Source organism: Callospermophilus lateralis, chromosome 9 (genome assembly GCF_048772815.1).
Source record: "Callospermophilus lateralis isolate mCalLat2 chromosome 9, mCalLat2.hap1, whole genome shotgun sequence".
Classification (NCBI taxonomy): Eukaryota; Metazoa; Chordata; class Mammalia; order Rodentia; family Sciuridae; genus Callospermophilus; species Callospermophilus lateralis.
Window position 1 is genome coordinate 67,973,627 of NC_135313.1, and position 12,330 is coordinate 67,985,956.

General features: G+C 32.3%; 1 protein-coding gene across 3 annotated transcripts in view; it reads right to left on the reverse strand.

The window, feature by feature from the left end:
- The window catches only part of Slc4a10 (solute carrier family 4 member 10), a 194,389-nt gene that overhangs the window by 27,569 nt on the left and 154,490 nt on the right, over positions 1-12,330 (reverse strand). For all 3 annotated transcript variants that reach the window (XM_076866182.2, XM_076866180.2, XM_076866181.2), the window contains 3 exons: positions 8,054-8,215; positions 6,483-6,596; positions 5,214-5,375 (listed from right to left, as the gene is read on the reverse strand). In XM_076866182.2, the coding sequence (XP_076722297.2) occupies positions 5,214-5,375; positions 6,483-6,596; positions 8,054-8,215 (438 nt within the window). The remainder of the gene's footprint in view (positions 1-5,213; positions 5,376-6,482; positions 6,597-8,053; positions 8,216-12,330) is intronic.

Here is a 12,330-nt window from a genome sequence, read left to right on the forward strand (position 1 = left end):
TTATTAGCTGATAGGCATGCCAGCCAAAGGGAACTATCCCTTTGTCAGAGAGAGAACTCTGCACCTTCTAACATATTTCTGTAGACTTTTTTTTCTCAAATAAAGACAGAACTGGAGTTTTTATTCTCACATTCATCCATGAATCACGGAAAATGGACATATGGGAGGAAAAGGGAGCATAGCAACAGGTGATGCTACACCAGACCCCACTAAAACCAACATGCAGCAAGACAAGAGGCCAGCCAAGAGGACCATCTGATACCCAGATGCCACTGCTGAAAAAATTCATTTCAAAGCTTGGCAGCAATTTCCTGCATCTGTCAAGTTAACCACATAAAAGACTATAGATTGACATGAAGAACCAGGCTGACAAAGAGGGCAAAAAAGAACATATCAAATGCCATAATCATCAAGAGAATGTGGTGCCAAATGAATGTTGCAAACGCATTCATTTACTCAAGTGATCTGGGATTGTATTGCTGTTTATTAAAAATGATGTCAAGAGAAGCCTGAACTGTCTACAGAAACATGTAGAAAAGCCCATAGTTGTATCTTAACAGAAACTTTCTTTTCTGCAAGATAATGTCTTTCTCTTTACACTTTCTGAGAGTAAGCTTAAAAAAAAAAAAAAAAAAAAAAAAAAAACAAGCTGTTACTTTCAATGCTTTTTAAAGAGATTCCATTAACCTATGACTATCCCACTTCTCTGAGGAAGAAACAAACAAATATACAAATGCTGGAGATGATATGGATTTATATGTATAACTATAAGTAATATATATGATACTTTTCATTTCAGATTTTCACACTTGCAGCTTCTTTCACTCTTCCTATGACCCAAAGGATCATAAGATGCAATGAGTTAGAGTTTTGCTTATTTTGTTCTCCCTCATTCTTATTGCAGTGAGTCACTTAGCCAGTGAGTTAGGCTTAGCCTATGTAGATCAGCAAGGTTTGTATATGTAGTAACACTCACGAAATGATTTTTTTTTTTTTTTTTTACTGGCATGAGAAACATTGTCTAAAAGAAATCTAGCTACTAGTTCTGATGATGAAATTGAAAATATCTAAAATATGTTTGGAAGAGATGAAAACAAATTAATTCTGGAGTGACTTAGAGTTATGATATAGACTTAGATAATAGGATGTAGAGTCTACAAGGTGCTTGGTATATTAACTAGAAAAGTACAGTAACTAGAAAACAAAACTCATTAAAAATTTTCAGGGAATGTTCCAACCAGAGCAAAAATGAGTTTTCAGGTTAAAAAAAAAAAAAACAGAAAAAAAGAAAACTTACGAAAGCTGAGATGTGGTGGAACTTGTGGTCTGGAAGTATATTCAAGAAACATTTTTTTGTGTGTGTGAAAATGTGGTTCAAGCCAAAGTCAGGAGTCTTTGCAAATGTTTCAGTGAAGCAGCAGGAAGGGAGAGCGGCCATGAAACCAACTGTTTTTCTAAGTAAACAGTGTTCTAAGAGGTGATATTTTTGTTGTTGTTAACAAGAAATCATCAGCAAAGCAAAGTTAAAGAAGACAAGGGTTATAGAACAAAATTAAATGTTCATTGTGGATAAATCATGTATCCAATGGAAGAAACTTGCTTTGAAATTATCTACATCCAAGAAGGACAGGGTGCTCAGGCTCAGAGTAACCAAGACCCCACTGACTCCTCTACTGATAGCAATACCACAGAGCTCAGAGTCAAGCCAGACTTGCTCTGATACTAAGTCCAAGTTTCTGATACTAAGGAGTAAAAATATGAACCTTCTGAATACATAGTTAGTTATTTACATAATTCAAAACGTTTGTTTATGTAGCTTCAGGTTAATTTCAGTGACAAAAATATTAAATGTTTTAGTTCTGTATTTCATTCTGTCAATGCAAGTATATGAAAGGACTACTTGAAGAATGTATTACTATATTCTGGTTATTCAACACTGTGTGTAAAAGGGGAGAACAGTATGTAGATTTGGAGCTTTGGAAAGGCTGTGATGTTAAGGGCCTACAATAGGCTTATGAAGAATGAGGAGCAAGAACAAGGGCTAGGCAATTCATGAGGTTGAGAAACCTCGAAAGGGCCAGGATACAGAATGGCTCAAAAGGTAATAACACTGAAAGCAAATCCTCATTTACTTCCAGTTTGTTTTAATATGACTCCATTAGTACTTGGAGAAGATACTGTCTGAATCAGTTTAACTGATAACCTACATACAGGGTAATATTTCAGCAAAATCAATGGAATTCTACCCTTACTATAAGGGCTAAAGCAAACTTCTTTTGAAAGGTAATCAATGACTGAATGGCTAACTTTCTGCTTACGATATCAGTCTTTTAGTTTATTTTTTTTAATGTCATGTAATTATATGCCGTCACTAAAACTGAAAAAAAATTACATTGCTGAAATGGGATGATCTCCACAATAATATTCTTCTATGAAAAAAAAATGAATAGATATGGTATGAAAATACATACTTAAAGCTGGGGCTGCAGGGTTTGGGCTCAGTGGTAGAACACATACTTATCCTGTGTTTGATCCCCAGAAAAGAAAGAATGAGAAAGAAAGACAGAAAGGTGGACAGATGGAAGGAAGAAAAAGATAATATCTACTTAACTATATATCAAAATGTAAACAATATTATCTCTAGGCCATAAAATTATAGTGTTTTTCAACTTTGTCCTTTAATTTTTCATATTATCTGATTTTAAATCAAAATCATGTTTTACTTTAAAATCAGAAAACCGAGATGCTTTCAGTTTTTTAAAAAATAAACAGGTGTTAAGTATAAAATGTTTTCCTACATTTTAGAGAATTGCAGGATAACACAATGTTTAACATAATGTTCTAAAACTTGTTTTATAGGTCTACTCAAGTAACTATGTAACATTATAATAAAAAGTCCTGGTGATGCTTGATTTTGTATAATGCTGATATTTTAAGGAAATGTTTTAAAATTATTGATATTAAAAAATGACACTATTAAAAACCGCTCAGGAGGCTGAGGCAGGAGGATCCATAGTTCAAAGCCATCCTCAGCAACAGTGAGGTTATTATCCAAAGTACAGGTATGAAGACACAAATTAATGTGAATATACTGTATATACAACCAGAGATATGAAAAATTTTGCTCTATATGTGTAATAAGAATTAGAATACATTCTGCTATCATATATAAATAAAAAAAATCTTTAAAAAAAGTAAGATGATGAGTAACTCAGTGAGATCTTGTCTCTAAATAAAATGCAAAAATATGGCTGGGAATGTGGCTAAGTGGTCAAGTGCCCCTGAGTTCATTTCCTGGAAACAAATAAAGAGATAAATAAATAAGGAGACTATTAAACCAATCCATCTAAACTTATGAGAGCAAATTATTTAATTTTAAAAAATTTTCCTGTAAATGGGATAATTTGACTTCCTTCTTTCCTATTCATATTCCTTTTATTTCATTCTCTTGCCCTATTGCTCTGGCTAAAATTTCTAGTACTGTATTGAATAGAAGTGGCAAGAGAAGACACCCTTGTCTGGTTTCTTAGAAAAAATGCTTTCAGATTTTTCACAATTAGTAAGATTTCAGTTGTGGGTTTATCATATATGATTTTTTTTATTGATGAAGTATGATCCTTCTAAATTCTTCAAAGCTTTTATCATGAATTTTATCAAATGCTTCTTTTGCATCTCTTGAGGTTAATTGATGTGTTAATGAAAACAAATAAAAATTTTAAAAGTAGAATTTTCCTGCCAGTTTATGTCCCACTGATAGTTCAAAATGGCCATGTTGGGAATAGTCATACTATGGAAATCAGCACATATGGTAAATCTGGGTCTCCTTTTTTTACATAAGAGAGCTGGTTGTTCACCTGGTATTAAACTAGACCAACACTCCACTGGTCTAGTTCGTAAGATTTTATGAGATGTTTTAAAATATATTTCGTTAATAATTGAACATTTTATTTAATAAAAACCCCAAGTAAATTGAATTAATACCTTTTAAACATTCAGCATCTTAAGTTATTTTCTACAAAGAGAATGAAGAAAGCTCTTTAAGATAGATACACTTCCTTAGTAAGATTACAAATAATTATGCTTTCTTATCTCATTACTATATTCACCAAAAAGTCTAATTTTTTAATAATTCTAATATATTTACAAAATCCATGATTTCTGTTATTCTGAAAATGATTTTTCCCCCGTAGAGTAAGAGTATGTGAGCTGGCAATCCCCAAACCCCAATGATACTAGAACAAAACAAGATTGAACATGTTCTCTTTTTACAAGGACTTATTTTGATTATTTTTAATAATTCAATGACTTAATTGATTTTATTTAACACATTCCTTTAAATGATAGTACTCATATCACATATCTCAGAAAAATTGAATACCAGTGAAAAATGATTGTTCAAAATAGCAAAATGGTAGAGTCGTAGAGTCAGAATACTGTATATAAGATATATCCAAAATTAATTATTCTCCTTGTAAAAAAAAAAGCTATCAAATTTTCCATAGAATTAAAACAATATCACTTAAAAACTATAATATTTGTGACTGAGTTTTGTTGTTATAGGCATTACAAACAGAATAATGATTAAAACGAGAAATATCTGGACATGTAATTTGTTCTACTAATTAATGCAACGTAATTGCATGTAATAGGCATATTTAGGATCAAATAAAGGAACAGAGAATCCGAGATGTAAGATAAGTTGGTAAAGCTGTACTTAACCGAAATTACTTCATTAAAGTATGTTAAACATGCTAAAATTAGAAAATTGACAATGTTTTTTTTTTCCTCAGTCCTGAAGGTAAGGTTCTAAGACTAATGCTTACCCAAGTGCTACTAACAAATTTTTCATTTTATTTTAAGATTAAGTATCTTGCAAAACAATAAAAATTATGAACTCCAATGGGCACAGTGGCACTAATCCAGCTGCTCAGGAAGCTGAGGCAGGAAGATCAAAAGTTCAAAGCCAGCCTCAGCAAAACAAGGCGATAAGCAACTCAGTGAAATCCTGTCTCTGAATAAAATACAAAATAGGGCTGAGATGTGGTTCATTGGTCAAGTGCCCTGAGTTCAATCCCTGGTACTCCCCCCAAAATTATGAACCCCAAAATATGATTTTAGTATTTCAATGTGCAAATGAATACAGAATACAGGCAAAGTTGATTACTATCAGTTAAATCAGAATTACTTATTTTGAAATTGATGTTAAAATATACCTTTAGCTTATGCTCTTTTCTGTTGATGATGACAGCTGTAATCTGTTGGTCCATAAAAATTAGAATAGTACAAAGCAAAGCTGGAATTATAGCAGCTATTACTGTCCACCATGGATTTGGACCTAAAGGTGTAACAAACCAGCCACGATCATCTCTGGTAGGCTGAGGAAAGTAAATGAGTGTACATATTAGCAGCTGGATTAATAGATACTGAATCAAATTAAGTCTTAGAAATACCACCAGGAAATCCCTAATTATAAACTGGCAAACTGAGTGGCCCATAATTAATATTCATGGTATTCATGAAGCATTTATAAGATAACAGTCATCACTCTAAGTGCTTTAACTATTTTAACTCATTTTTTTTCTTCACAACATTCTAAAGAAGATGATTAAAAGAAAATGAGGCATACAGATCTAGTAAATTGCTCAAGGTCCCAAAGTAAGTAATAATAAGTAATAGAGATGGAATTTAAACTCTGACAAATTAGCTCAAAAATCTATATTCTTAATCAATACCTACAGTTAAAAAAATCAATATTTACCCTTTACAATTGGAAATTTTATTTATTTTAACAAATAATACATTGACTACTCTTCTAAAACTGATATACAAAGATAACTAAGTCAGAACCTTCTTTCAGTTTAGAATCACCGAAAGACATATAAACAAAATATTTCAATAGAATGTAGTCGTTTATTTTAGATGTAGGCATAGGCTATTGTGTGAAGATGGAGTAATAATTTTGTCACATCAGAGGCTCGGGATAGGGTTCTAAACATGAATGATGCTGAAGATGAGTCTTAAAGAAATTCATTCTGGCAACAATACTATGAGGAATTTCCCACCCCTGCTCTACAAATGAGAAAACTGAGGTTCAGAGAGGGTTAGTAACTGGCTCAAGGCCAGAATTCTGTTCTAGGCCTATCTTAATCTATTTTTCAAGCCCTACTCACTGTCTCAAGATAATGCATTTCCCTTAGCTTCAAAATCCTTCCTGATCTTTTAGAGTGTTGATTTTATGGAAGTTGACAGGAATTTTTTTCAAGCAATCCTTGGGGTTTTATTTCTATGATTACTATTTATTTTTAATACTAAACCAAAGTTTTAGACATACTACACGTAGCTAATTTACTGCTCTACTGATGTATATTATATATTTTCATGAAAATACGAAGTGCTAAGGTTACAGACTTCATCTTGATGAAGATTGAACCTAGAGAAAGAGAGAGATAGATGATAGATGTTAAGTGCTATGATAAATTCACCTTGAAAACACTTGGTACTTGCAGTTTTGGAGATGGGATCCCAATGGCATAGTCTATTAAAACCATACACAAAATTGTAAGAAAGACAGCGAAGTCACTCACTATGGATCGAACCTAAAAATAATAAGAACACTTGTCACTTAAAGGAGCTATAAATACCAATAAGTACTCAGAACATAATCTAGAGTCACGCTTTATAAACACCTTATGACATAATATCATAATATATTTCATGTATACTGTAATATTACCATTAGGTCTGTCAGATCCTGAATATATATTTATGTATCTCTGTCATTTCGGAGAGTACACACTTAACATTTCCAGAATGAAGAATTATGGAATAAATATAATGGCGGTTGTGTTGTTAAAACACCTACTTAAAATCTAACTTTATTATGAACCTGGGCGTGGTTGCATGGAAAAAATTTTAGGACTTCTTTTCAAGCCCACAGGAAACATTTTAATATGATTAGTCAAAGGCGTTGTAAAATAAAAGTATCTGTTTTTATTGAAGAAGCTCAATGTTTTAGTTTATCTATGATACAAGTATGGCACTTAGTTTATCTATGATACAAGTATGGCACTTGGTAATATAAACAACAGAGGAGGCAAATTTAAAATTTTTCAATTTTAAATGTATTCTGCATAAGCCAGTTTTTCAAGTTATTTCTCATTTAAAAATCCATTTTTGAGCAAATATCCTTACACAATTATTAATAAGATCTGTTTTTTTCTTAGGATCTTTATATACACAAATAATTTTTAAAAAGCTTAAGATTACTGTTTAAACTTACAAAAAATAATTTTGTATTAATCAGATTAAGCTTAGTAGGAAGAAATTAATCTTCTACCTTAGGGAAGAAAGAGACTAAAACAGAAGCCCTTTCTGAAGGGAACAGTTCTTGAAACATTTTCTCAGAAGAATTTTTATCAAAATCTATAGCTCAACCATAAAAAGCTTGTTTCCTTGTTTCTTTTACTTTTTTTTTTTTTTTTTTTTTTTGGCGAAATCAGACATTATAGGTGTTACTTTGCAGTGTTAAATATTGAACTAAGCTGTTTCTCTGTTTACTTTCCTTTCCAAATATGCAGATGCAAACATGGAGGGTTAGGGGGAGGGACTGACGCTTTAAAAGCCGAAAAAGAGAATAGTGTTCCAATAAGTCTTGCAGGGGCTTCCCCAATTAGAGAATGTAAGAGTGGTTCCTCTGAGGTATTTGTCAGGTTGGAATAGTTCCCACCGTTCACTGGGCAAGAAAGTGACAATCAGTAATGCAGTGTGTGCTTTGAATTTCCAAAAACCTAAGTGGGAAAGTGGGCGTTGATCCTTGAGGCTGGCAGGAGAAAAGCCTGCAGGGCTGGTGCCCTCCTTGGCACCTGAATCACAAAATGCTTCCTTATCACCCCCTCACCCCACCCCGCCTCTAACCTGGCATGCCATACAAAAGTCCTTTTATGGCCCCTTTCCTTCCATCACTTGCTCTTTCCTCTGTCCTAAAACATGTAGGACTCCATAACATGCTGTATATTGGCTTACATTTGGATTAGGAAAATTATAGTCAAAGTACCTTAGTTGGAAAATAGCGGCTAGTCTTGAACTGCTTCAGAGTGGCTGACATTGTAACTGTGGAAAAGAACAGTATCACTGACCAGAACAGAACATCTGGCACATAGGGGTGATCATGGCCACAGGCTCGTCCAGCATACTCTCCATGCAGTGATTTGCACTCCTGCCACAAATAAGGCAAATGAAATGTTAAGGAAGAGCTGGGCATTTTTTCTTTCAGAAAACAACATCTCCCAATCAGCAGCAGCTTAAAACAACTGAAGCTTTTCGCCTATGATTCTCACAAGGATTAAGCAGATATTACAGATTCTTTCTGATTTCCGTTTGGATAGATAAAGAGCAATATCAAAGACATAGTATGTAAAATTTGAAAACAAACTCCTTTTAAAATGTTTATTCTTACAAATTTAAATTTAAATCTGCAAGACTATTGATTTATCAAATTTCTTAAACCTAATATCTACTAAGTTCCTGACACCCTATTTATTAAGATTATGATATATTTGATAGTGAATAGTTACCAACATCAGACCCAAGGCCAAAGCATTTGAGTGCCTCAATTTAATTAATTGCACACCTGCCCTATAGTATAGGTAGATGTGATTATTTGTATTTCATTATCTGAGGAAACTGAGGTACAGAGATATTAAGCAATTTGTTGTGGCCTCACTGCTGCTGGGTGTCAGCAAAGCTGAGATACAAATGAGATTCTTGTAGTGGAAATGATCACATATTAAAAAACAATTATTTGAAAAATTACCTACTCTAAACCACCTGGAAAGACAAGCAACAGCAACAAACTACAATACATAATTATTAAAATGAAATTGTGAGTCAGAGATAGGAGTCTTGAATTTAGATTAAAGAACAAGTGAGCAAAAAGTTACTTGAGCAAGATAAATTTCATTTTTACTATGACTTCCCCACAATCTTTATTTCTGCTACTGTATTTCTATAAACCCCTGAAAAAACATTTCTAATTTCGGCCTTAGCCATGAGGTGGCAGCAAAGTCAAAAAATTTTTCCTCAAGAAAAACAGCATTTTAAACATCAAATATTTTGAAAGGAAAAAATAAAAAGACTTTAAAGAAATTTGGGTTTTTCCTATTTTAATTTGATAATAATCTTACTAAATTATATTTTATTTTAAGAATAAAGATAAATAAAGAGAAAAAAAAGTTAAATGCTCCAGTGACCTTATTGGTTCTTGAGGTATTCTGGTCCCTGAACAGAAATTAAATTGTGCAATAGAACAAAGAGATCTCAGAGAAAAATATGGACTGATGGATGGATCAGCAACAGAGTCTTCACAGTGAATCAAACCTCAAATACTGGAATCCTTGCATAGCAGAACAAAAATACCTTTAAAAGATTCTAGAATAAATCACAAGTAGCCACAGTGTCATCTGAAAACAAGCAAACAACAGCAAAATCTACTGGAGGGTAGACACCTATCCTAAGAATCTTGAGAAATATGATTGAGACACTTCAAACTGTCTAAAAGAGTCTGTCCCCTATTCTAAACTAATTGCGGATACCTTTCTTGCAAGCTGAATTCCAATTATCCATGTTAAGCTAGTACAGAACACAATAACTTAGCTAATTGAAAAACCACAGAAAAATCCCCCAGGCCTTAATTATAGCTTTAATTTCCTTTCTCTCAAAACTCTATAAAAATAGATAAAGTAGCAAAAATGAATCCTTGGGTTTTTTTCAATCTATACTTCTGCTCCTGTCCAGAAATGCTGGAGAGCAATTACTAAGCAACATCATGGGTAAGCAGAATAGCTAAGCACAAAGAAGAGCTAAAAGTTCCATTATAAGCACATTATCTATTGATTTGTGAGCATTTGCAGGCTTTTTTGCAAGTATAAAAGTCTTCGAAATATTCCTTGGATTTGGCCAGGTCTTATCCTCAATTCTTAAAACAGATTCCATTTAAAGGATCATTTTTCTCTCTTATAATCCATAATAAATTGCAAAGACTGGTCTTGTTATTTTAATTCAAAGCAAATTTGAAAATATTATTTATTCTTTTCTTGCTTTCAAAGAGACAGGATGCTAACTTAAAAATATGCAATTATGAATTACTATGTTCAATATTTATTTTCAGCATTATATCAATTGTACTCTCAACACTCATGCACACACACGCATACACACACACACACACACACACACACACTCAGCAAATTCTGAAATTTAGAAGTCAAAACCAATTCCAAATCCTGCTCTCTTCTTTTGAGTCTAACATATGGTTTCACTTACAATGGGTTCTCAAAAAATGCTTGTTGACAAACTGATTTCCACTAATTACTCTTCAAACACATTCTAAGTTTCAACAATTCTATAAGTTGGCAAAAAATAAGTTGATAAATTATTAAAGCTGGCATGAATGTCCTGCCCCTAATATATGTACAAACTACATATGTAATTCAGGCACAAAAACAATTCTTAACCAATTTCTAGGTAATTATTTATGAATATTGTAACCTTGCAAAGGGATTCCTTAAAATGGCTGATTTTGATATATATGTCAAACTCAGATATATACATATATGTGTGTATATATTTTAGCTTGCCGGTAAATATTTAAGATAGAACTATTTTTTAAAAACAATCATCATATATTTATCAAATATTTAAACCTTAGTCTACATATAGGAGTTTGAGATAATCAAAGAAAAGTCCTTTGACATTTTCTCTTGCTTAGTTAGCAAGGTGTAGATTATGATTCTTGAGGTACTTAACAACTCAAAAATAAACAATATGGGACTTAGCAAATGAATAATAGGTAAATTTAATGTTATATCACTACTCATAAAATATAATAAACTTTAACTGCACTTTATTAATAAAATTCTTTGATGAATGTCATGATTATACTGAGGAAAAAATCAGTATAAGACAAATTTTAATGTTCTTCACCGACTTAAAAATTACAGGTTTTTGTTTTGCTTCCCTCCCCCCCCCCCACCATTATATAACATTCTTTTTGGTGATAAGAGCTATAGCTGGTCAAGATTAGCAATTACCCATTGTAAAACTGCTTTTAACTAATGAAAAATGATCTGAAAATTCTGCCAGAATGTTGACACCTAATAAAAAACTTCTTCAAAAATAAGAAAAGAAAAACCACCAAGTATTATCTTTGCTTTGATTGCAAAAATATTTTTCACCATACTCCACTTGATCAGAAAACTTCTAGTACCAGACAGTAAGGAATGGCTAGTCACATCAATTGTGCTATAAATCTTTTAGAAGATTATTATTTCTGATTTGATAATATATAGAATAAATTTTATTATTTAATATTAAATTATTCTAATAATATAAAGCACAAAGAGTAAATTATCATGTTAAATAATTCAGAGGTGGGATTATTTGGATTTTCTTGTTAAAGAGAGCATCAAGATAAGGGACACAAGCAAGGGGCTCTTTAGATACATTACAGTTTACAAAACAGGAATGCAGATTGAAGAGCCACTGCTGAAAAAATCCACCATGTTCCCATGCCTAAATTCTGAATAATTCTTGGTCAGCTCATCCTTTCTTTTATTGGCCAAATTAAATGATTCTGAGCAGAAGCAACCTGGCAATTTTTTTTCCTCATAAAAAAATAGATGAAAAGGAATAAATGTTAACTAACAATAACAGAAGAGAACAACAAGAGTAAGTACAGGCTTATTCTAGAGAAAATGACTATCATAAGAATAAAGGTAGTAAAATTCAGGTCAAGAAGAATTTTAAATGGAAGATAAGTAATTTGATTCTGAAAGCTCACATTTAGTGTTTTAGAAAATTGAGAAAACAGACAAAAGGTCACCTAAGAATCATGTTTTGAGTTTTGTATCTGTATAACAACAAATAAAGATTTCTATGTACCACTATCTGGCCCACTTACTAAAATAGCATGTGTTTGATCAAATGAACTAGATAGAATTCATGCAGTTTTGTGTTGATGATCACAATGGAATTTGAGCTTACATAGGGAGGTGAAGATGCTAAAGCTTTGGATTGTAATGTTTGTAACTGGGAAGAATTGAAAAGAAACTAGAGCTTCTCAGAGATTTTAATGCTTATAAAAAGCAGGACACTTTCAGTTTTTCAAATGATAAGATTTCACTGAATGGAAGTAAAGAATGCAAATATAAATGTAAAAAGAGATGCACAAACATTAAAATAGATAAAGAAGAACTGAGAAATGCAACTGAGAAGAAAGCAAGCAAAGAAGACTAAGAAAATAAAACAAAGGCATAGGATTTAACACTATTGGTA